General features: G+C 39.5%; 1 protein-coding gene across 3 annotated transcripts in view; it reads right to left on the bottom strand.

Annotated features, from left to right (window-relative positions):
• Nucleotides 1–18676, bottom strand: part of CEP63 (centrosomal protein 63) — a 673466-nt gene extending 654790 nt beyond the window's left edge. For 2 of the 3 annotated variants that reach the window (XM_044070622.1, XM_044070623.1), the window contains exon 1: nt 18325–18543. In XM_044070622.1, coding sequence (XP_043926557.1) covers nt 18325–18372 — 48 coding nt within the window. In that variant the 5' untranslated portion in view covers nt 18373–18543. Of the gene's footprint in view, nt 1–18324; nt 18544–18598 lie in introns of those variants that run through there. The other variant, XM_044070624.1, reaches the window with a different exon arrangement.
• Between the last annotated feature and the right edge of the window lie 9172 nt (nt 18677–27848).

Here is a 27848-nt window from a genome sequence, read left to right as displayed (position 1 = left end):
TGAAATCGAATTTGGAAAATGTTCTAATGGATCTGATTATTCACTTTCAGGATAGTATTGAGTTTGATTTAGACAATGTGAATATAACACATGTGATGCAATTCAACTAATGACCAAGTAAAACACAGGTATTCTGCATATCATCAACTCCAGTATTATATTGTTTAAACACATTTTGCTGAATGATATTCAATCTGCATTTCAATGATTTGTGTTACAAAGTCTGATTACAAATTGGCTTTTGCACAATGGTGTGAGATTAAAAAACTCTAACGCAATACACAACAATATACTGTTTGACCAGCTAAACAAAGGAGTCGTGTAGTGTTTAAAGTAGGGAAGCATGAGAAAATGTGTAGGAATTTATTAAATACAGCCACTTATGAAAAATCGGCACACTGTTCTAAAACAGCATACAATAAGGAGTTGCAGGTCCTCTTACGCAGATTGAGAGAAATGTGTTTCCTTACTGATAAGGACGTATACCACTGCATGCTAAGGATCAAGCTGATCCATGTTTTTATGATTTGAATAAAATACGTAAACATTTGGAGCCTCGTGGTAGACATATAGTGTCTGCTACAGTACGAAGTACCTCAAAAGAAGTATGGATATGGTACTGAAACCGTTTGTTATGAAACAAGAATCAGGCCTGAAATATTCTCAGCATTTTTGACAAAGATTAGCATCCATTATCTGCCAGGATACAGGATGCAGTGGATCTGTGTTGCTTTGATTAAACATCATTTTGGTCAAGAAGCAAGTATTAGAAAGCCCAAATACATAGTTTTTGGTGAATTTATTACATTTGTGTTTAACAATTATTTTAAGGATGGTGAACAAGGCATCCATCTAGCTACTTAAGTGAATAAACTACTTGAAACATTGATAAGGAATCTTTATTCCTCCCACAGGAAGGGTATCAGACAGAGAGAGTCTCTCCTAGATCTGCTAGCTAAAGTGATTTTATTTGGTCTAATCATTAGTACTCATTTTCAAAGGAAAGGGAGAGGCACAGAGTGTAACAGTTATAAATAAATAAGCTAACAAAGTACTTTTTGCATGTTTACAGAAAATGTTCAGTGGATCTACCACAACAGGTTATTTTAAAAAATGGAATCCAAGACACTAAGAAATGTGAATAAAAGGGGAAAATCCCATGTTTGAGCAACAAAGAACTTCAAATACCCAAGTATTCCAAAAATAAGTTGAATTCAAAATAGATGTACCGAGTCTGGATTTAAACAAGGCAAATAACAAGTTCAGTCATAAAATGAGTTCTGTTTGATTAATAGGGTAAGAAACTAAGTCTGACAACAGCAAAGCTAGTTAATAGAAAATGTAGAATTTAAGTAATTTCTTTTAATACTAGAACATCAAAAAAAATCAAGTTATAAACAAGCAAAATGTAACAAATATTAAAAACATTTGTCAGTACTATCAGAAATACATATAATTATAAACACAAAACAAACATGCAAATAAAAAAAGGGCAGCAAATATTACAACACTCTACAGATAAACTGCACAAATGGCTTCAATTTAAAGGATATACTCCTAAACATGGGGGGAAAAGTTTGGCTAATAAGCTACGACCTAATAGCAAATGGTACTGATTATCTATTAGGCAAAAAACAGTCATCACAGAACCGAACACAGTGATTTTGGTATCTTTACTCAACTATATCCAAAAAGTGTTGAGCCAAAATCTGCAGTAGCATGCATTGTAAGACTTGTAACAACCAGAAGGAATTCTTATTTATGCTCAAACTGAAACGTGGGGGAAAATAAAACTGTAATACCATTTCTCCATCTCACCCTTCCACAATAAAAATGGATTAATGTAACAAATAGGTAAATATAAAGACATTTTTAAGGAAAAAGGGCTCCAGAACAACCTAGACTTTAATATTCAGAATAAAGAATAGCATATATGCAGAAAGTATACTAAGAACTAAGCCAACACAGGAATGGAGCAAGGAGATCACTGTTTTTCAGTCTGCACTTGTTAAAGAAACACCATGTTACTGTACTACTCAAAGGTTGTTTTAACAGTATTCTGATATTTCCTAACCTCCTCTGATATTGCAAATGTTCTGCGTTTACCAAAATATCTCTACATTTTGCAAAGCTTTTCTAGGTTTGTTGAAGTTCTCCAACATTTGTGCACTTTTTTCTATATTTTGTGAACATTTCTCAGCGTTAGCAAACTTATTTCCAAGGTGTCCTGATACTGCAGGAATTCTACCTTTTGTTGTAATGTACTTGTAAATGCATTTGAGCTTAAAACCAGTTTTGTTTTACATTAAGAAGGTTTTTTTAGCACTCTGGTGAGAGCAGAGGGCTGATTTAACCCATCTGAGTGGGGAACTGCTGGTGGAAGGCTTACTGCATGTTTATCTGACTGGCCTCAGGGCTTAACTGTGTAAATATCTTTCATCCTACTAGTATAAAAGCCTCACGTTTGCACATCACGCAAAAGCGGATGCGCATGCCTTGCATATAAGCAAACTTTCCAGTTTAAAATCCTCTAAAGGAAACACTCTCCATACTCTCCAACTGTTCACAGCTGTTTGAAGAGATGTCAGTTTGTGCAGAGGGCAGCACCACTGCACGTAATCCAGTAGTATACTACTAAACACTCTCACATAGACCTTTAAGTGACTCTCCCCTACTCGTTCTCATCCTACTAGTATAAAAGCCTCACGTTTGCACATCACGCAAAAGCGGATGCGCATGCCTTGCATATAAGCAAACTTTCCAGTTTAAAATCCTCTAAAGGAAACACTCTCCATACTCTCCAACTGTTCACAGCTGTTTGAAGAGATGTCAGTTTGTGCAGAGGGCAGCACCACTGCAGGTAATCCAGTAGTATACTACTAAACACTCTCACATAGACCTTTAAGTGACTCTCCCCTACTCCTTCTCATCTACAAAGGATCTGCTATAATGGATAGACACTTACCTGTCATCTCTGTTTCTAGCCTGGTGGATATGGGCATCAGAGAGTGTTATAACTACCTCATGTTCACTGTCAACCATTTCATTTTAGAACAAACACAGTGTGTGAGGGATGCAAATACACAATGTCATTGGAGGCAAAGCTCTCACATACACTCGTGAAAAATGCAAACCAGGTTGTTAGCGTTACACCTATAACACTGACTAAGGAACAAACACATAGACCCACTTATGCAGAGGTACTCAATTGTTATCTACCTAAACCATCTCTCTGTGGCCCTTCGCACACTCAAAAAAGACAGCACCTCACAAAACACACAACTATAAAAAAATCACAGTAGCCCCACTTCCAAGCCCATAAGGCAATACACCACAGTCAAACATCCTACTTATTGGGGATTCCATTGTAAGACATACGGATGCCCCTTTTACCAAGCGAAACAAGGAGCAAATCACTGTGAGCTGTCTGCCTGGAGACAGAATCCTCCAGATCCTCCAGATCATGCATGCAGTTATGTCTTTAAACCACAAATACCAGTATGACTATGGTCCACATGGGCGTAAATGACCTAAGACGTACCTCACTGGACTATATGGAGAGAGAGACATGATAGAGCTCTCCGAATATGTGTCCCAGGTGGGTATGAATCTAGCCTTGAGCAACATCCTACCTTCATCAATGATGATGCCACAGTACCAGCAAAAAAATGAATGACTTCAATAACTGGCTAAGTTTCTGGTGTTACAAGAAGGGGGTCCAACATCTGTCAGCCTGGGACATGATTGATAAGCCAAGATGCTTTGCCAGAGATGGTTTGCACTTGTCATCACTTGGCTTCTGGATACTGGCAAAAACTTTATCTACCCCCCATAATGCCTTTTTTAGGCCGTGCCAAGTTGTTAATCACCCCAACATAGAAAAATCACTCACAACTAAAGGAACTGCTACTCAGTGCCAGCAGTTTAAATAAAAAAATGCACTCCCTGGAAGCACTCCTCACCCTGGAGAACACAGACTTATGTGCATTCACAGAAACATGATTCTGAACCATAGAAAGCACCCATGCTATCAAAGGCTACAATGCTTTCATACATTTCAACCCCCCCCCCCCCCAGCTCAGGATAAAACAAAGAGGAAGGTGTCTCACTGTTCATAAAAGATGAATACACTGCTACACTGGTCCAACAACATGACTCACTTGAGCTGCACCATGCACAACTAACCACAGGTGCGACCCCCCCCCCCAATCATATACTTGCTAGCTACAGATCCTCTAACATGAGTCTGGAAAACTACACCTCCTACCTAAACCTACTGGAATCCCTTAACTTTCAGCCCAACACCATACTTATGGGTGATTTCAACCACCCCTCCATAAACTGGGAGACTTATATGAACCATAATTAATTTGCTCAGAGGTTTTTGGACTTCTTCATTGCAAACACCGTGGAGCAACTAGCTAGTTCCCCCAACTAGAGGTACAAATATACTGGACCTAGTACTCACAAACATTAGGGAATGCTGCTACCTCCAATGTATTAATTCCTCCATGGTAAGATCGGACCACAAAATGATCTTCTTTAGTATTAAAACTAACCTAGAACCCCCATCAAACTCCAAACCTGTTAAGAACTTTTCTAAGGCCACTTACCCCAAACTAAGTGACAGCTTATTAAACTTCCAAGTCCCTTTGAACCCAGATGTCACAGAGGCCTACTCTCCGAGCTGTACATAAAAGCACTGTACAGCCACATTCATAGCTGCATAGAAGAGGCAGTCACTGTCCAAATCAAACCTATGATTACTGGTAAAAATAAACCACCCTGGTGGACCCCTATCATATATAGACTATTCAACAAAAGGAAAAAAATCTTCTTCAAAGCCAAGAAAGAACAGACAAATTGGTGCAAAAAGACACTCACCAGTGTAAACAAATAAATTAGAAAGCTGGTCAAATCTTCCAAAGCAAAACATGAGGCAAAAATAGCCTCCCAGGTGACGGATAACTACAAGGCTTTTTTTAATTATGTTCATAACCCCAGGGGAAATGTTCAGCAATGTGCTGAGTTAATCATGAACTGTGACACTTACAGCCTGAAACTATAGCAAACCTGCTGGCTAACAAGTTCAGTTGAAACTCCTCACCCCACCACCTCTTACCATACTCAAAGAAATACCCACAACCATACCCCTACCAGTCATTACTGCACTCACTAAAGCCTAAAGCACAGTCTCCATGGGTCCCAACATTGCAGGATGCTTCATAATTAGCTTAAAAGAGAATTTATTAGGGCCACTACAAACCCTCTTTAACCACAGCCTCCTGATTGGCTTTGTCTCAGAGGAATGGAGGACTGCAACAGTTATCCCTCTGCACAAGAGGGGCCTTTCAACTGGCCCAGGGAACTATAGATCCATAAGCTTGACCACTCTTATCTGCAAGGTCATCGAGAGAATTATCATGGACCTGATCAATAACAAAATAGGAACTATCCAAAAGCTAGACCAGACCCAATTTGTGAGGTCTTGCCTGCTCAATCAGTGAACTTCTTCGAGAAAATTACCAGGGCCATGGATGAGGGTAAAATGGTACACACCACTTATTTAGACCTGGCCAAAGCTTTCAACACAATCCCCAATCAGAGATCATAGATAAACTTACTGAGTTAAGCATAAAACCATACATATAGTCAGATGGACAGCCAAATGGCTCATTAACAGGACACATGTGTCCATACTAGTGGTGTCTCACAGGGCTCAGTGTTGGGACTTCTCCCATTTGGAATATACTGCTCTGAAGTGAAAGCCAATGTTGGGGGCCTCTGGCTCACCACGTTCGCTGATTACTGTAAGGTGGGAGCAATCACTGATTCCGCAAATGATGTTGACATCCTACAAATAGGCCTAAAAAAGACAAACGACTGCTGCCAAAACCACAGTCTGAAACTAAATGCTAAAAAATATGAGTAATCATACCCTTCAGTAAATCAGATATCCCTGCAAATTGTAATATTGATAGCACATCCGTAAAAGTAAACTCAGTGGTGAGGGACCTAGAAACACAGATAGATAGTAACCTAAACTTTGACCACCGGGTAGATACAGTAGTGGGGAAATCCTTCTGTATGGCTCAACTTACAAGTAAAGGCATGGCAGCAAGATCAAAGGAAGTCATAGTGCCACTGTACAGGCCCATAATAGAGTAAAGTGCTCCCTTGTGCATGTGTCTAACTAGGCACTTACACCAAGGGGAGTAGCCCTAGAGGTTTCTGAAAAAAAAAAAAAAAACTAAACTAAAAAGCATAAAACACATGTCTTATACAGACTGACTAAAGGCCCAATTTCTTTACTCTGTATCAAACAGTTTTCTGAGAGGGGACTTATGCCTGACCTACAAGGCATCCTCTGATCCAGCCCTGATGTAAATGTTACATATTCGCAAAATAAATTTTATAAGGATTACATGTTCCATGGACCTGAACCTTATTTGCGACTTAACAGAACTTACTTGAGGGACAGATTCGTATCCCACAGGCTACCTCATCTATGGAATAAACTTCTCATCTTCGTAAACCAAAGCCTGTTCCTCACTCACTTCAAAAAGAATTTGGATAAATGGAAGGGGAATCCTAAATCACTCCTGGGGTACTGCCCTTGTCCTTTATGGCCACAGCCAATCTGTAAAATGACTCAGGGCTCCAACACCCAAAGATCCTGATACTACCCCATCCCATATCTGGGGAATTAAGATGCAATATTGTTATATCATGGGTATTATTGGCTAGGCTAGTAAAGGCTCTTGGGCCATTAGTCTACTAATCAGCTATGAGATTCTGCCAAAAGGGATGACTGCAACTAAGGGTACAGAGACTAGACAAGTGTGGACTGGAATTTACTGGAGGACACTGGCAAATGAACCAAGGTACTGGGAATAAATAATAAGAGAAGGAAAGGTAACACAATGGGAAGAGGTCAATAAGATATTTGGACTGCTGGCTAGTGAATGCCTTTCCTTTCAGGGACTGATATCAGAATATAGACAGAGAAAACGATAGAGGAATCCTAAATGAAAGACCTGCACTGGTTGAGTTTTTAAATGAATCTCGAACAGATGCTGCTGTTAAAAAAGGGACGATTAGTATGGCATATAAAATATTGCATGCTAACTATAGAAATCAATCAGAAGAGGTCAGAAAAGTTTGGGAGGTGAGATTCGATATGCAATCACATAGACACAATGGGAGAACATGTGCTTAGTTTTCACATATGTAACAAAGTCTAGAAGATTTAGGACTTTTGCCCAGAAGTGTTTACTTTTATACTGAAAGCAGACTCCAAAGAATTTTTTTTCCTCTGGCAGATGGCAAATGTTGGAGGTGTGATAGGAAAGGAGGAGGCAACATATGTTTTGGAAGTATAATGAGTTGGCAGAATCTAAAAATTCCCTACAGAGTATTCTGTCAGGAATACCAGTGGAGCAAATGAGTGTAACTAAGGAAATCATTTTTGGGGGGGATACAGGATTTAAATTGCCTATACACAGTAAGGCCTTGTTAAGTTTAAATCTGGTGGGTGCCAAAAAAGCAATTACTAGAAAATGGAAATCAAAATCTAAACCAACTATACTTGAAGTAGTGCATAATATAATAGAGATAAAAGAACAAGAAATGGGATCTTTAGAAAAGGGTATGTGTAAATTGCTAGGAAAGAAATGGAAATTGTGGGAACAATACACAAAGAAAAATGTTTTGGAGGAGGACTGGGGTTTAAGAGAAGGCAGGAATTGAATAATGTATGTAATGTTACTTATACATCACATATGTTATATATCCTACACTGTTTGCAAAAGTAATGTGTTAAGGTTTGATTACTTCTGTATAAATGTAAGTTTGCCTATGTCACAGGTGATAACTGATTAAAGGAGTCTAAAAAAAGAATACAAAACAGCATACAGAGTTTATTAGGACAAACAGCTATTTAAAAACATGGTCTTAAAATACCATATCCTGTTATAAAAAATACCATATCCAAATAGACTCACAATGGAAACAATATTTCAGAAGCCATCAGCAAGGAGAAATCTAATGTCAAACATATGAATGTATTACTTTATTAGTACAGAAGTAAGAGCCTAGAAAAAACTATCATTAATTATTTAAAAACTCCTACATGAGTACAAAGCAGAGAAAATATTTTGGCAAAAATAGAAGGCAATCATGGAAAATCTAGTGTCTGAACATGTGCACATAAACATCTGCTTGAGAACAGAACACTTCCAGTTTTCAAGACATCATTAAAAATGACTGCAGTAGATTGGTCATAGAGCCCCCATGAAAAGGACATGCAGAACCAGTTTCTGTACACACCTGGGTTAGGCAGGAGTTTAAATGAGGTGTTCTGGTGGAAAACTGACTGTTTCACTGATAGCATCACACACAGATTTTCAAATGTGACAGATGGTTCTCTCTCTCTCTGTGGCCATCAGAACTTAGTTTTCTATTTTCAGAGCAGTCTGGAAGGTCCTCACTTAAAATTTGATGAACAATCCACCTCTGGTCACAGAACAACATGGGTTAGGTATTTAGAACCACGCTGCAAGAGCACAAAAAAAATACCCAAACTATCCACCAGCAAGAGCTCTTTTTACAGACACAAGGTTTGCCAAACAACTGCAAACAGTCAAGAAAGTCCACTTTTGTTTGAACTGTGGGGGGACAAGGAAGTTGAGCGTCAGGACATTATTTAGCTTATTCATGGAAACTGTCTGCGTGGGTGTAATGGTTAAGCCTGTGGCTTTTCTATCCGAAGGAGTTAATAATTTAATTTCTTAGTGGACACGCACAGCTTTGTTTTCCTTGACAAAGAAGTTGCCTTTCTCTAAACAGCTGCTACAAAATCTATATTGTTTAGAAAGAATACCAGATGGGGAATCTCAGTCATTGTAGTCAAGTAGCTACTTGATAAGCAAAAAAAAAAAAAAGAAAGCAGAAGGGGACAGACCCATGTATCATCCTGACAGTGTAAGGGGATGGCTGACTCGTCAAAAATAACACTGCTGAGAAGAGGAAAGATGCCAGTCAGCTACAGACTCTGGAAAATAGTACCAGGAGACTCTGAACTGCAGTGAATAGATTGGGAAGAGTAGACTGAGATTATGAACCTTGTGGAAACACCTGCATCTCTTCCAGACTTAAATGGTTTTAGCCTCACACCACTTTCACACATTCAAAGCTTGGGACCCCAGATACCAACATCAAGAGATGGAAATTACTTTGGATGAGGAATGTAAGGGAGGCATTTCCTGCTGGAACACATCACAACAATCCCTGTTTTTTCTGGCAACTAAACACCCTTCACAAAGTGAAGGTTGTTATGATGTAGCTTAGCTACAAGGTGATAACTGGTTGTGCCAGAGGTAATCTAGCTACCACCAGTGCTGGTACCTTTATCAAATGTAATGATTACCATGGAAACATTGTCTCATTCACAGTGAGAGAGGAAAATGCCTTACTAGTCAAAGCTGCTTTCACTACCCTTAATATGACAGCATTGTAAGAACTTTCCCTTTGTGCACCTTAAAGTCCTTTTAGCTTTTACTGCTTCTTTAACCATACTAAGTAAGTAAACAAGCTTTCAGAGTTGCTGAGTCCCTGCTGTAATTCTAAGGACCATAAATATGACTGTTGAACCTACAATCCTAATAGTGAGTTTAGGGAGTTTAGGGTATGTATGTGTACATGGCTTTATTCTGTATGATCGAACTTAGTGTTCATGTGAAAACATCAGCAAATATGTTCAGACAGAATAGTGAACACAACAAATAACGAACTAAAAAATATCTTGAAAGGAAAAATATTTTTCTCCCGACTAACCCCACCCCCCACCCCCCGTAACACTAGTCTCAAATTTTTGATTGCTGGTGGTGATATGGGAAGGTTTTTATTAAGGTAAGGCATAGGGTTAGGGTTGGGGGAAGGGGCAGCATTAGAGTTAGCCTCTATTACTAAGCTGCCCCCCCCCTGCATCATCTTAGTAATAGCTGCTAACTTTGCCAAGTCATCTGCGGACAATTCAATTACTGCTCCTAGCTTGCAGTCATCCACAAACTTAGTCAGTCAGACAGAACCCTTTGGTACTGGCTTTTACTTCAGAGAAGTAGATGCCAAACAAAAAAAAAGATCCCAGCACAAAACTCTGGGGAACTCCACTAGTGACTGGACTTTTTGTGGCAGTAAATTCCCCTACTTTGAATCACATAATGATGGATCCCACAATAACTTTTCCAACTACATGCCAATAGCCATCCTATCACTACTATCCAAAATACTAGAAAAGTGTGTACAGAAACTGTTCCACCTCACCACAAATAACTCTCTGATTTCACCAATGAAATAGTACAGAAACTCCATTATCATCTTTTTTTTTTTAAAACAATAGCTATCAAAGTAAAAATTATGGCCTTTTCACTGGTGTCATTTTTCTAGACCTAAGACTTTCATCACAGTTCATCACCCAATTCTTCAACAACTGGCAGAATCAGAACATGGTTTAAAAACTCTCTCTCTCAAATAGTATCCAAGTCATTCAATGGTCACAAAATTCTCATACCCCACCCCCCACCCCATCGGAAGAGGTGCCCCAAAGGAATCCATACTACAGCTGATCGTATCCTCCATCTTCATTACTAAAATGCACATCACCATTCCTAGTGTCTCATTATTCCAATATTCTGATGACTTCACAATAAACCGCTAAAATAACTCACTAAACAAATTACAACTCATCTCACAGTAATTTTCATATGATTGAAAAGAAACTCCAAAAATCTCAACTCTTACTAAATAAAACAAAGCTTCTATTAGTAGGATTAGGCAAATCTCAATTAAATCAAAAGGCAAAATTGCAAGTAAACACATCACGCAAGCCAAACTTCTAGGAGTAATTATTGATCACAAACTATTTTTCGATGATTACACCGATTACGTCCACAACTAATAAAAAGTTAGGCATGTTACACAAATCTATGCTTCATCTAACCAAGACTGCATCGCTCAGTACAGCCTAAGCACTGCTTCTCTCCTCTTTATTGTCCTCTTCCTCCATTCTAACATCCCTAAAATTCACTTTCATAAACTACAAATCACCTATAACAAAGTTGCTAATTTGCAGCTGAAGTCCCAAACTTAACCCATCACTACACCGCTCATCAAAATATCAGCTAGTTAGAATTGCATAACCTACATGCACGTAGCCAACCATAAAACACACATATTAATCTATACACCAAATACCCACCCATCCCTAACTTCCCTAGTAGCCAAATACTCTCCCAGCAGAAACCTGCACTAACAATCTCTTGCAAGTAACCCAAGTCAAACAATCTATATGTTGACTTTCCAGTGTCATGTCTGTGTTACCAAATTATAAGATTATATCCCAAATCACTTCAGAAATTAAGCAAATCCTAAAAAAAGTCAACATCCCAAAACTCTACTTTGCAGTCAAATGGTCCTGCCCCTACCCTCACATTCCCTTTCTACTTCTTCTCCACTTTATTCCTCATCAGTACTCTACTTTCACACACCCCCAATCTTCCTCTACAATTCTACACACACACACACACACACACACACACACACACACACACACACACACACACACACACACACACGCGTAACTCAATTTATGTATGTTATCATAGTTTTTTTCCTTACTAATTTCCATTCATCTCCTTGTCGTTTCATGTAGGTATTATGCTAAACTATTGTAAATTGGATTATATATAATTGCTTTAAAAATGAATTCTGGAGTTTTCCCTCCAAGGCCTCCACTGAAAATGGGCATTGCTCAGTCAGATTATCCTGGTGAACAAAGGTAAAATAAATAAAATAAAATTGCTTGTATACCATATTGCTTGTACAGTCACCAATATAACAACATTGTCACATTACTGTAGTCTTTCAGCATACAGCCCCCCCCCCCCAGTCATATTTAATCAAAGCCAACAAAAGGATGTGCAAGCATTTTTGTTCAACCCTGCATGGTCTACACTTGTCCACTTTTGCAACAGTTTCATTCCTAGATGACAAGGAAGTTTCAGTATACACTTCAGTCTTCTAAAAATATTCCTTATTGAGTTTCTTTCATGTTGTACTGCTGACCTTTCATCTATTCCCAGATAATTACATGCAGTCATCAGTTCCCATTCTTTTATAACATATTCTTTTCTTAGGCTGATGTTTTCTTGATGCTTCAATTTTCCATCATGAAATGGAGATTTCACACATTTGTGAAGATTAAATACCATTCTTATATCATGCGGAAAGGTTCTAACCAAAGGTGGTTGTACTTAAGTTGTTTGCCGCATAAGCAATATGATTTTAGATCATTCAGAAAAAGGTGGTGAAATGTAATTTCACAGGAATGTTTTTTTGAAGTGACACTGTATCCCTTGATTAATCAGTTAAGTAACCAGTTTGCCGCATAAGCAATATGATTTTAGATCATTCAGAAAAAGGTGGTGAAATGTAATTTCACAGGAATGTTTTTTTGAAGTGACACTGTATCCCTTGATTAATCAGTTAAGTAACCAGTCTAATTAAGGTTAAGGCAAAATAGTATTGGTAAATTAACCACAAAAAGGAGCGAAATGGCTTTGCAGTAAAAAATCCAGTTCCCAATGTAAAATAACAAGAACAAAAACAGCAAACCTCTATTTCCAAAGTAAAACAGCTTTTTCAGCTCATAAAAGTAGTATGCTGCAAAGTAAAGCAAGTGTAGCTGGTTCTTCAACCCAAAAAGAATCGCACAAAAGTATAATCCAAACGAGAACTTTAATAGCTAGCTAGAGTTAAGCGCTTTCACCAAATGGCTTTTTCAAAACTTCAACAACTGCCATTAAAAACAAAGCATTTAAATATACAATGGAAGAAGTTCATTGGTGCACATGACATAGTTAATTGACTTAAACTCTAGTTCATTTACATATATACAGAAATCCTTCTGATATACTTCTAAAATACATTTAAAAAAGCTAAGATAGTTTATTCATCATAATACAGAAGGACATAGTATAAATACACATCTATGACCTAAAACAAATGTAAAATAAGATAGTGAAATGTTATAAAAAGTTATAAAACATCCATAGTGTGAAGAGGAAAAAAGGGGTAAAATACGATTGATTCAAGTGTAACTTTATAAAAATGCTCCATAAAAGTCTATATAAGTCTATATGTGCAACAGGGTTCAGATATGTGATAGTACATGATTACACACTTAGTTGCCTTCCCCCCCCCCCCTTTTTATACACATACCTACCTGCACTACTTTTTAATTCATGTACTATCATATATCTGAACCCTGTTGCACATATAGACTTATATAGACTTTTATGGAGCATTTTTATAAAGTTACACTTGAATCAATCGTATTTTACCCCTTTTTTCCTCTTCATGCTACACTATGGATGTTTTATAACTTTTTATAACATTTCACTATCTTATTTTACATTTGTTTTAGGTCATAGATGTGTATTTATACTATGTCCTTCTGTATTATGATGAATAAACTATCTTAGCTTTTTAAATGTATTTTAGAAGTATATCAGAAGGATTTCTGTATATATGTAAATGAACTAGAGTTTAAGTCAATTAACTATGTCATGTGCACCAATGAACTTCTTCCATTGTATATTTAAATGCTTTGTTTTTAATGGCAGTTGTTGAAGTTTTGAAAAGCCATTTGGTGAAAGCTTAACTCTAGCTAGCTATTAAAGTTCTCGTTGTATTATACTTTTGTGCGATTCTTTTTGGGTTGAAGAACCAGCTACACTTGCTTTACTTTGCAGCATACTACTTTTATGAGCTGAAAAAGCTGTTTTACTTTGGAAATAGAGGTTTGCTGTTTTTGTTCTTGTTATTTTACATTGGGAACTGGATTTTTTACTGCAAAGCCATTTCGCTCCTTTTTGTGGTTAATTTATTTATGATACACTGTCGTCTGAATTAGGAGCGTTTACCTTTTACTGCAAGCAACTTGTTGCCTGGTTTTAAAATAGTATTGGTGACGAAAGACCACTCCAAAACATTCCTAACTGGATTCTTACACTTGCAATACTAATTTGTCCTTTTTCATGGCTCAGCTGTAAAGTGGAATGCTATTTTTTCATAGTAGTTTATCAGTGTGTACTGAATCTTTTACACCTGTCAGTACTCAATCAATAAATGGTGTAAAATGATATCACATGTCAATTAAACAAGCATAAAAAGAAAAAACAAAAGAAATAAATTAAAATATTCCAACTGCATTGTAAATGCAGACCAGCAAGGGGACTTTTTGTTATACCTCAATATGAATACACTTTCTTTATATTCCCAAAATTGTTTTAAACTCCTGCCACCCTTCTGACCACATGAACTTTTTCTAAAACTGGTGTCCGAAACATAGCTATTTGACTGTTATGACTCTCTGCAAAGCTAACAGTTACCAGACTAACTACATTTTTGTTCCTGAGTCTTGTACACTAAATCTTAATCCATTAATATACAAAAAAGGAGGAACTATTGGAGAGCAAGAACAACTCACAAATGGGAATGCACTCCTGGGACACAAAAATCCTAAACAAAGATGCATCAGAATGTGTCCAAAGTACTGGATAACATGTCTCTCAAGTTTTCCCCAAATATAAAATGAAATTCTAAGGGTCAGTTCCAAATGCCTGTTCAAAACGTGATCTTTGTGTAACGTACCTCACCAATTTTTTACAACAGAAATGATCTCCTCAGACAGTAGGTTAAACTGCATCACAAAATAAATCATGTTTTCCACTATTTCCTTTATATCATTAAAACACAATCATCCAATTACCATTCTGGCTCTAAACAACCAATAATGGTGCTACTTGCAAATATATTTTCTGTACATATTGTAACGTATAACCACAATGTAAAAACTTCTTTACAGCTTCTAACAAAAATAATTTCTATCAAAATAGAACCTTCTAATTCTTAAAAAATTCTCTATAGTGTAAAGATGATGGGTGGATGATTGTGTGTACCCTGTGAATAGTCCCATGTGGCCAATGATTTTTCTAACAATTTTACTTCTCATACAACAGCCTGGTGAACCTAATAAAGTTAAATCCAAAAATAAGCCTCAAAGAATCATAACCAATACAATCTGAAAATGTAAAACCATCTCTGCTATCTGAGAAGGGTCTAAGGAATTATTGTATGCCACTGGTATTCCTTTTGCAAGCAAGTCATCTATATATCAAAAATAATGTATTATTTGAATTTGAAAAAAATAAGAAGCATAAATATTCCTGTTAAAAAGGACAGTCAGATTTGCATAGGCTGCAGCAAATGGGACACCCATGGTAATGCATTTTCTCTGATAATACATTTTATCATCAAACAAAAAATCATTAGTTAAACAAAATGCCAATTCCACAAGGATGCATACTTCTGACAAGCCAGCTAAAATTTTACTTAAGGCTGTCATCTCATGTTAATGGCATATAAAATATTCAAATCCATGGGTAACTAGAAGAGGACTTAAAAATGTATGAAATACAAAAAAATGCATTCATACTGCAGTATAGCACATTGACTGATTTTGGTCTGGAAATATTTTACTACTTGATTTCATTAGTCCTTTATTTTCCAATTGAGTAACTGATCTGTGAGATCACTGCTGTTATTTACTGATTTTTCTTTTTTCCCCTTTGTTTTATCCTCCTTGAGAGGAGAAAGCTGATGCATCAGAAAAGTAAACAATATTTTACTATTGGATGGTGGTCATATTTTTTTTAAATTTCTTCATCCATAAAGCTGTGAAGCTTCCCTCCAACACCAACTGTAATATGTGACCTATATCAAGGTATGTTTGCCATGACTTGTTCTTAGTACTCCTTTTTAATGACTCACTATCTAATGCTAAACACCTTCCTACCACAGAAACCATTTGTCACACTCTGAAGAGTGCTACTAATAATCTAGCTAAGCAAAAAGAAATGCACCGCAATGAATAATTAGGGTGCAAATGAATAATAACAAACCTTACGTGAATACTCCACCGTCATCTAAATGAAGACCATGTAGCATACTCTCAATAAGAAAGTACTTGGGATTTGTATATATCATTATAGAACAAACAGTAGCTTTTGTCTGCTCATATTACACACATATAAATTTAGGTTTTGCATTCACAATATATCAACAGGCAAAGATCATGTTAAAGTCAATCTCTGTCTTCCAAAGAATGCACAAGAGTCAACCATTATCTTAACTTCATGTTCACCATCAAAATTCATATATGAAAGTATTACAATTTTTTTAAATTGTCTTCTAAAACTACCAATGTCCAACAAAAACAATCCAATCCCAGTGGTCAGCAGGCCTATGAGCATGCCATCTGCCCCCAGAAAGGCCAATACATGTAAAACAATGATCTGCTTGTTAATATGCACACCCTTCTTTGACTTGTACATTATTCCAGTCTCCTCTTTAGATTCTGCTCCTCAAATTAACTTTTAGTCTTTTAGGAGGAGAAAAAAGTGTATAGGAATGCCAAAGTCAATAGCAGAGCAAATCACCATCAATATTAATGAAGAAACAGCCAACAGTAATGAAGAAAATGCTTCAGAACAGCTGTTTAATGACACAATACTTTTTCCAAGTAAATTTATGATACCTATGTAGCTAACCCTTAGTAGGCAAACAGCTGTTAATCAAAAGAAGAAATGGCACAATGGGCTTCTGAATCCACAGACATCATATTTCTGCTCCTACCATCCCATTATTACACCCTTCCTACACTCAAACATATAATGCCCTTTGTTGCAGGCCTGGAAATAATGACTGCAAATATCACATTGTGGAAAACATTTTTCTTTTTTGAATTAGTATTAACCTTTCTGATGTGCACTGTATACAACATATCAATATTTGCACATATGTGCTACTCCTATTTTGTCTGGCAAACGGGAGAGCTGTTGTGCAACCCTGAATCTGTTGCCCATCCACCCCCACAAGAGTCTCTACCTGGAAAGCAAGCAAGAGATAATTCACTACCCTCATCCTGAGTAAGGAAAATTGGTCAGTTGTTGCTCAGCCCTGGTTCCCCAGAAAAGTCTGTCTGGGGTCCTGAAATCTACCAAATCCAGATTAGTGGAGGCAAAGATAGATCTACCCCACCCCTCAACAAGGCTGCCACAGTATGGTAGAATTCAGCTTTCATATGCTGCAGCAAACATGCCTTCCAAGCTGGCCCCGTAGTGCAGGGAGGATCATCTGCTTTCAGTGATGACCTGGGTTTAATTAGTTGTTCATGCATTAGATCTGCTCACCATTGCCTGCAGAGGTGGGAATGGGCTCATCAAAGGGTGCATCCAGACAGTGTGTTGCCACTGGAGACTGCAGAAGGAGCTGACGGAAGGCAAATGCTTGCAAGGGAGTCAAGCTACCCAGAGGGTCCATACCACTGGCAGCACTGCATCAACTGCATATTCACTCTTTAGGGAGCTTACCAAATCACACATGAAAGATTAGTAGCATAATAACAAGAATAAAAAAATAAATACAATAAAACATAGTTTTAGGTCTTGGCACTGAAACTATCTTTATTAATGAGTACATAGACTCAAGTGGGAACATGTAGGGTGACTAGTTTCACCCAAAACTAGAGACCGATTTCAAATATTGCTCTTATAAACTTGGAAATGTGTTAGAAAAATCAGGATATATGTTAGCATGCACTTTATAAAGGATACGAAGTCGGAAACTGAAATGTACGTCATTAATTTACTGATTTCAGTCTTAAGAGATTTGGCAAAAAAACACAATGAGAGGAACAAACCAAAAAATATGAGGCAAACATATGGAAAGTTGAGATGTATGAGTTTCACAAAGGAAGTCAGCTGTCAAACTCACACACAAAATGAGTATAATAAATGTCAAGTGTTCTACAGCACACCCACTCTGAACTAGTCAACATTAACCACTGGACTGACCCTTAAAATTCCAGGCTCAATGCCCTGCAAGGTTGAGCACAGTGACCCAAAATACCGGTAACAGAGAGCATCGCATGATACCCAAGAATATATATTTTTTGGATACTGCCTGAAAATCATAACAATGCACAGGAAAAGAAAAAAAAATTATTAGTGGTACTATGCAATGACAAACCATTGAGATAAACCTTAGTAAAATACCAAACATGGGCTAAATAAATACAGGTAAGATGCAACTGTATTTTCCTTCAAAGCTGTCCACCTCTTGGTAACAATAAACTAAGGGGAAAGCAGCAATAGTTGGAACATGCTCTCTCATTACAATAAAGTGAATACATTGCACGGATACCTGATAAAAAAGGTCCACATAAACACTTTTATATTCAAATTCCCACATAAGAAATGTTAGGCAAGAAGGTGTGTAGGCAACGAAAAACAGGGAATGCTTTACAAATGTAAAGACGATGGGTGAAACAGGTAACCTCTGCAACACAATGATGTGAGAAGTACCTAAAATTAAACGATCTTTACATTCATGTCAGCCTAACCACCACAATCCGATCACTGTCTTCATCAGACATAAAAATAAACCACATTGTTTACTTTGAAAAAAAAACAAGTACCTGGTAGGTTCTCCTAAGTTTTCAAAATGAAGACTTCCAGTTTGCCCTTTACGACCACGCCCAACGTTCGAGAACGTAATGACGTCCGTCACTCGGGAGCGCACAGTATTAAATTGACTGCTATTTTTACTATTGTAATTGAGAGGCACAACTAGTGATAAATAAGTACCTGCCTGCAGTGTAGCCAGGCATACACTGCGTACATTACTGTGTATTTTTTTTTCTGAGAGCATCACATCGATATATATATTTTTTTTCGGTTTACATTATATCTACAACTGACTAAATGAATGCATCCAACAACAGGTACAATATTGCTAATCTAAAACCATGTTACTTAGATTTATTAAGTGCTTTGGGGCAGCATTTAAGAGATGTGTCAATTTTTAGGTGATAGGGGGTAGCAGTAAAAGCTTATGAGTACAAACTGCCTGGAATTTGCTTGCTTCTACACTTCTGGTACCTGGCTAACACACTATAAGGAAGGGACATTTTTAACTATCCATCTTGTTTGTGCAGCTCGCTCTTGATAATGTGCCAATATCATTATGCTCTCAAATATTACTTATAGTCTATTCTGCACTGTAAAGACACTGAAAGCACTGTTTAGTTAAACAGACTGAATATGTATATAAATGAAGCAACTTAAGAATGTTATGAAGAAATTAATATATATATATATATATATATATATATATATATATATATATATATCTTTTCCCGGTTTGGGGTGGCCACAGTGGAACTCCGGTCCGCTAATGATTGGCAGTCTATTTTTATGGTGCCGAGTTACCAGCCTGACGCCCAACCTTCAGCGAAGGCACGCCCATTCACGCATGTCTTTCGGAGGTCACTCGACCGCGGGGACGGCATGCAGACTCCACACAGAAGGCACTCCAGCAGAGAATCGAACCCACCGTGTCTTTGATATATATATATATATATATATATATATATATATATGACATTTTTTGTGAAGAAAACTTAGGTTTTTGAAAAAAAGTCAAGTTCTGTTTTTAGACTACTTAAATGCCATTTAGCGAATATATGTATAAAAGTGTTTCTAGAAGTAGTTTATCTTTTGTGCATTTTGTTAAAAAAGTATTGATAATGAAACTTTTTAAGGGAGAGAAGAAAGAAAATGAACATATCAGGTATACAGTAATATACCAGATGCAACTACATCTGCTGAGAGTAGTTACTAAAATACTTAAAGGAAAACTTCACCTTCTACAGTTTAACTCGGCTCTTAGGTTGCTTTTCTCCCCACAGTATGATTCCAGTACTGTGTAGGTACCAGAAAGTTGCTTGTACTTTATAAAAACTTTAATTCCCTCACTTTAGAAGGAAGGGAAAGGCCGCCCACTAGGGTTGCCACTTTTCTGTAATGCCATTTCTTGACAAACAAGCCCCGGCGGCGGCCATACCTCTCAACTCTACAGTTTATCATAGAATGTCCAGATTTTGGCCTCATATTTTTGGTTCATTTTTCATAAAATTGTGTTTTTTTTTTCCCTCAAATTAGTCATAAATCATTAAAGATTGAAGTTATAAAATAATGACAGACATTTGAGTTAGACTTCACATCCTTCAAAATAATTCATGCTAATGCAAAATCTGTTATTCTATCAACTTTCTAAGTTTGTAAGAGCAATATTTAAAGATTGGCCCTATTTTTGGGCCTGTGCCTCACTTTTATTTATGGCTTTGTCCAGATTTCTTGCTCAAAAACAGTGGGCCAGACTCAGGAAGCCCTCCACAGAGTGCCGGAATAGTGCATGAGCTGTTGCACGCAATATGGCTGCCAAACGATCCAGGATCGAGCTCCCAAGACGTGCACGAGCGCTCCTACACTATTCCTTCACAGACACCACCGCTATATGCTAATAACCTCATTTCCTGGTGAAAACCATGGAAATGAGGTGAATTAGCGATCCAGGCAGCAGGGAGTTGTCTGTGCCTGAACAGTGTACAAAGCAGAAATGTATTCAGCTAGTAGCTGAATACATTTCTGCAAATTAAAAAACGGAGGCATGACAGCTCGAAAAAAAGCATGTATTATAGTTAGTAGGCATGCCAATGGCCAACTGTATGTACATCGGCATGAAAAATAATTTACTTTTTATAAAATAAAACTTTTATTTATTTTTTGGCCAATCTTGGCGGTTTAAGCATAGGGCAGTGGTGCACAAACGGGATCTTGCCGAAAATAAAAAAAATGTGAAAAAGCAATTTTCAGGAAAATCTGCATTTTGCCATTATAGTCAATGGCATGCAGAATTAAAACAATACCAGGGAACAGAGGTTGCTAAGGAGAAAGGCTCAGTGTGAGTGCAGTAACTATGGAGTAAGGCAGTGGGGTATGCAAATGAGCGGAATCTTACTGAATCACAAATTTGTTCTGAGTGTCAGACTGCACCTAACCATGTAGGTGCTCTAATACGGCTGTATAAGCATGAGAAGTAAATTACATCAAAAGGGGGTGTGTCATGCTTGCTGTAAGCACATTGGAGCACTATTGCCTGGGTTTGCGCTTAGCTAGGCATAGCTAAGCAAGGGGGTGTGTCTGAGACTATAATGTCTTACACCGTGAAATGAAGACAAGGTTCACGGCCAGGGGAGGGACATTTCTGCTGAAACATGTTTTCCTTTCCTAAACGGGTGTGCGCAGCATGCACTGGGATTTAAACCACAAAAATAAAAAAAATACAGAAAATGGCAAATGGAGCAAGTAACAAAAGGGAAATAACAAAATAGAGGTACTCAAATACAACTAACAGAGCTGGCAGGTGGAATGTATCTTACTCAGCCAATCACACAGGCAGCATCTGCAACACACCACTATAAACTATGCAAACAACTTTCAGTTTATTTTTTCCCACAACCTCTACACCACTGTTGTACACATATGGGGAAATTTTACCTGACAAAACTAACAAAATGTTAGAGGCTGCTGTCGATCTCCTACATCAGTACGTGCAAGAGGCTTAGTGTGGTGAAGAGGACAATGCTGACAACCACCACAGACTTATGAGGAGGAGGAGGAGAAGAGTGTTCAGGCTCAGGGTAACCTACCAGGGGCTACATGATCTGGAGGTAGTAGAGCACTACAGGGTGGACAAGGACGTACTGTAGCAAATTGTGGAGCTGTGCTGACCTCGCCTCACATCCAGAACAAACAGAGGGGAACCCATCCCAATGGATACCAAGGTATGTGTAGCTCTAAGAATACTAACTACAGGTACTTTCCAAAGAGCAACTGGGGATATCATGGGGGGAAATCTCACAGGCATCTGCATCCAGGATACTCCACCAGTTCCTGGATGCCATGCGAACACATGCCGAGGAGCACATTAAATTCCCCAGCACCCGTGAAGAGCTGACTGGCAATATGCGCCTCTTCCACCATGTAGCAGACTACCTGGAGGTACTGGATGCCATAGACTGCATGCACATCCACATCAAAGCGCCACCTGGTGACCGGGGTAGGGTATATATAAACCGCAAGGGGTTCCACTCCATCAACTGCCAGGTCATGTGTGATGCCCAGGGCATTATCATGAATGTGTTTGCTGGCTGTCATGGAAGCTATCATGACTCCCACATCTGGCATTCCTCACAGCTGTATCAATGGTTTGCCAGGGGGGACATCCCGTATGGCCATTTAGTGGGGGATGCTGGCTACGCACTGGAGCTGTGGATGATGACACCCATCAGAAATGCACCCACACAAGAATTCCATAATGAGGCACATGCACAAACCAGGATCATTATAGAGCATGTGTTTGGGATGCTCAAGTCACAGTTCCGCTACCTTGACATATCTGGTGGAGTCTTGCAGTACTCTCCAGCCACATGTGCACACATGGTCATAGTATGTGCCAAGCTACACAATAAGATCCTGTGGAAACAGCTGCAGCAGGAACAAAATGGGGAAGGGCCACACAGCCCCCCACCATTGCCAAGGCCTCCACAGGCACAGAGTGACTCGGAGGAGGAACATCCTGAGCTTGCTCCTGTAGGCAGATGGAGGCATGTCTAGTATGCCCTGACCTTGACAAAGAGGCAATGCATAGCACATACACTGACACTGTAGGGCCCCAGGGACTGTTCTCTCTCTCTCTCTCTCTGTGACTCACACACGGATGCCAAACATCACACCACCTATACCTGACCATGTATAAGCAGTGTATTGTGTGCATCCAACATAGTCAGCCCTCAAGCACCACCCTCACAACAGCTGCAGGCACAAGGTAAGCCAGTCTCTGTAACAAATTAAAATAATGGAGAGAACTTTTCTGATACCATGTCTATGGTGTTGATCAAGCATGTAAGGGAATGGGGTGGCTAACTGGGATAGCAGCAGACAACTGACAGCTCTGTGGGACAGCAGGACGTGTATCCCTAGTACTGCCCTACCCACACCACGTAGTGCCACCCTAGATTAATAAATACCACTGCAGTATATGTGATGAGCCAAATAACCTGGGGGGATCATAGGTCACATGCATGGTTGTCAAAGTGGGGGTCCCATACCCACCACCATCCCCACACTGCAGATCGGCTGTAGACAACCATAGAGAAATGCCTGGCAAAGGCCCCCCACATGGCAACACCCATGAAATCCCCACCCACAGACTTTTGCACAGTAATATCACAGCAGGTCTGGCAATGGCAGTATGGCTTTGAAAGGTAAGAAGTCTAAAACTACAAATGTCTATGCCAGAACAATCTGACCTGTGGTTGATACTGTTATGCCTGTAGTCTGAAAGATAGGGCACACCACCATGCTACATGGGACCAAAATCTTAAGCAAATAGCACAGTCTGTGCAGATGTGTAACATGTACAATCGTGTCACCCCATAGTCCCATAGAAATGCAGCAATATGTTCCTAGACTTAAGCAGCATCTAGATGTCACCCAGAATGATGGCACAATAGCAACAGAAAGCAATTGTTAGTAACACCCACAGTCAACTTACTGCCATCCCAGGGTTCTCTCCTGCCATCAGCCTGGGAACATATGATCAACAGAATGCACCGCCCTGCTACAGATGGCCTGCATCTGTCACACCTGGCCTACAAGCCTCTGGCAAATGCCTATGACTCACCCACAGTGCCCTTTAGGGAATGTCATGAGGTCCAGAACACCAACATAACACAGTCCACAAAACTGAAAGAAAGACCATGTTGACAACTGCTAGGAGCAAACCTGCCAGCCTCAGGGAGCCAGAAATCAGGACAAAGCCATGAATAATGGAGTGATGAAGGTCCAAAGAGAAGGACACCTGTGAAATACTGCTCTAATAATGTTATAAACTTGATGGAATGATTTGTAGTAGCATGGGATGTCTAATGGGTATGAAGTCTGAAACTGCAATGTCAACTGTCTGTAATATCTGACTTCAACCCTGAGTGACTTGCAAAGCACTTTTGCTGGAATACCACACTTGTTTGGGTAACCAGCAAGATATATGATATGATATATGGATGTGGACATTCTGTGATACTCTGTACAGTTGACAGGCAGGGTTGGGAGTTTAAACATGGGAATGTACCCACTGCAGGCAGGCCTAACCCTGGAAGATGGTGACATGTCTGCACCCACAGAACCCTGGGCCACAGCCATGGGGAGTAACACACGCCTCCCTGATCTCTCATCCTATGCAACATCCTGACCCCAACATGTGGCTATCCAAGCAAAATGAGGTAGGCCATACATATATGTGTGACAAACACACACCTCCAGGCTGGTCAAATAGTCTGACACACACAAGACCCTCCAAGTGCAGTCAACCATTGAAGAGAGCCCAATGCAAAGTACTGGTAGCTATAGTCAAACATATCTGCCCAGGACACACACACCCCACATATCCTATCCCCTACAAATATATCTGTCACCCTGATCCTGTCTGATTTATATTACCCAACTGTGGACTGAAAATCAGACCAGGCCAGAACATAAATGCACAGAGATTCCACCATTGTAATATATCACCATTTCCACAGCACCAGCAGTCAATTGCTTGTAGGCACACCCCTCAACAGTTTGGATAGTGCAAAAATGCATAGCATCTGGCCCATAAACCTTGTGTTTGCATCATCCAACCTGTATTCCCCTGGTAAATCACTGTGATGATCTAAGGTGGTATGTCACCAGGTACTGAAACAGTACATGACAGTGTCAAATGGCATATATGACAGATGTCTGCTAAAACCAGCCCTGTAACCCTTGCAACCCATACATTACTGAAATAAATTGCCACAATCATTGTATGGCCCATTGTCCCCATATTTTGATATGCTATATACAGTTATCCTGCACGAACAGGTTGACAGGTATGGCTGTAGCACAAAACAAACAGGACTGGAGTACAACAATTCCTGGAAGAGTCCCGCATGTACTAAAGAAGGATACACTGGGCATGCTCATACACTTAGAGAAATGTCAGTAGGATCTAGGAATAAACAGGCCTTCCCCACCCAGTGCAATTTCCAATGCTCCACCTTAGCCGTCCTGAAGATGTCTGTCACCATAGAAGTGACATTTGTTAGACCCAGCCCCATAAGCTCTGTGGTGCATGTGATAACTGCATAACAAGATAGTGCAAATAACTAGTTAGGTAGGAGTTCTAATCTCAGTCCTGGCAAATGTAAAAGTGTGTGTGTGTGTGTGTGTATGTGTATATGTGTGTGTGTATGTGTATGTGTGTGTGTGTGTGTATGTGTGTGTGTGTGTGTGTGTGTGTGTGTGTGTGTGTGTGTGTGTGTGTGTGTGTGTGTGTGTTCACAACTAAAAGATTTGGGTCCATTCAAACCCAGTACACCTCCCCTTTTCCCATTTTAGCAGTCTTGCAGATATCAGTCATCTTAGACATGCCTTCTGTCAGGCTTCAGCCCCGTAAGCTTTGTGATGCATGCGATAACTGCATAACACGATAGTACAAATAACTAGTTAGGCAGGAGTTGTAATCTCAGTCCTGGCAAATGTAGAAGTGTGTGTGGGTGTATGTGACAGTTGTGTGTGCAAGACTGAAGGAGTTGTGTGTTTATTTATAGGTGAAACAGTTTTATGCCATTCCCACCCACAACACTTCACAGAGACCCACTTTATCACTCTAGATGATATCAGTCCCTTATCAGCAACTTTGGCCAGCTGTCAGCCCTGTAAGCTCAGTTGTGCGTGTGGTAAATGCTTAACGCTATAGTATAAATTACTAGTTTGGCAGGGTTTATACTTTTCCGGCAAATGTGTGTGTGGGTATGTATGTTTGTAAGTAGAAGTATTGTGATATGTTTCCCACCCACTGCCCTACTTTATCAGTCCTGCTGATGTCATTCCCCATATCAGCACCTATGGCCAACTTTCAGCCCAGTAAGCTCTGTAGCACATGTGGTAACTGTGTAACACTATTATACAAATCACTAGTTCAGTAGGGGTTCTATTCTCACATCTGCAAGTGTATGTGTGTCTGTTTGTAGGACAAAGTATTTTGATAGGTTAAACACCCACTTCACTATTCTTTCAGTCCTGCTGATGTCATTCCCTTTATAGGTTCACAAGTGTGTAGTAGGTAATGATCTATGAGCCTTAACAAGCCTAGCACATAGAAGGGCCCTGCAATTGTGCCACCCAATGTTACGTCCCAGTGCCTGTATCAAGTATAGCCACTGCAGTGATCCTTGCATTGAACTGTCTATTACCCATCCACTCATCAAGATTTTCCTGAAACAGGGTCAGCTAGGTGCTCTGCATGACATGTATGGGAAGTGTATTCCAGGGCATGTGCAGTCTCTTGGTGAGGGACCTGTCCCACCAGCATGTTGTGCTGATTGTGATATTGATGTAGAGGTCTCTACAGTGTGTGGTGTGGGTAGATTTATATGTAGCATTTCTAAACCAGCTGGGTCAGACATGACTTTGTAAGTCAAGCACAGATAGCTGCTAATTAGGTTATATGACACAGAGAATAGCTTGGGTTTGCTGAGTCTGTCTGTGTAGGATGTGTGTTTAATGCCTAGAAACCCCTTTGTGAGGTGCTTCTGTGGCTTCCACAGCTGTAGCAAGTGTCTAGTGAGGTACATGGCAAATGGGACATAAGTATCATTAGATACTTGAGGAGTGATCTAATGAGGGAATAGTAGACAGAGAGATCATTACCTCTGTCTTCCTGGATGCAAAACTCTTGGTAATGCAATGTGCCATATAGAAGGACTTCCTGACCACAGTGGCAATGTGGTGCTTGAAGGAGACATTGCTGCCAACCTGTGCCCCCAGATCTATTATAATGCATACAGTGTTCATTGGGCTCCCATTGGTTTGGTGCTTACTGGGAACTGAGTGTTTTACAAAGGGGGATGATGATGCATATTGTGGTGTTAAGCTTCTGGGCATGGTTTCCACACCACTCAGTGGTCTCAGTGAAATATTTGTGTGGGATGTGTGCATCACTTGTGGAGTTAATGATAACTCCCAGCTTGCAGTCTTCTGTGAACTTGGTCAGCCAGAGTTCCTCTGTGTTGGGCTGGACTCCTGAGAAGTAGATGCTGGACAAGACACTATCCAGTACTGATCCCTGAGAGACTCCACTTGTGACCACTTGCCAGTCTGACCTGGAGTTTGCCACTGTCATACTTGTGTGTTCTGTGAACCAATTTGCAAAACAAACAATTATATATGGGTTGATTCCTAGTTTGCGGGGTTTATCAGTAATCCCTCACTAAGGGATGGTATCACAAATTTTGGACAGATAGATGTAGGCTGTATGCAGTGCCTTACTGTCATACACAGCCCTGGTGACTCAGTCAAAGACGTCAACCAGATTGAGCAGGCATAATCTACCATTCACAAAGCCAAACTGTGTGGGTCCAGAGTTAGGAGATCACCTATATCTTGGTCAGTCAGGTCCCTGATGATGATGTGGTCCATACCCTACATAGTAGACTTGTCAGGCTAAGGAGCCAATAATCCCCAGGGTCTGTAAATGCTACCCCTTTATGGAGAGGGATGACTGTAGTAGTGTGCCATGTTTGAGGGACAAAGCCTAAGGTGAGGTTATGACTGACCAGGGCACACACATTTGGTCCAAGGTCACTTTGTATGTCATGTAGAACACAGCCATGGATGTATTTGGTGTCCCATGGAAGCTGTATTCTTGCCTGTGCACAATGCAGGTCAAACCTGGCCTGCAGTACTGCTGGGTGCCTTCCATTCATCTGCCATTGTGATTGTACACTTGTGGGGGGAGAG

This window comes from Protopterus annectens, chromosome 4.part1 (genome assembly GCF_019279795.1).
Source record: "Protopterus annectens isolate FY-2018-M chromosome 4.part1, PAN1.0, whole genome shotgun sequence".
Lineage (NCBI taxonomy): Eukaryota > Metazoa > Chordata > Ceratodontiformes > Protopteridae > Protopterus > Protopterus annectens.
The sequence above is the reverse complement of the archived record's forward strand: the minus strand, read 5'-3'. Positions and strand labels throughout refer to the sequence as shown.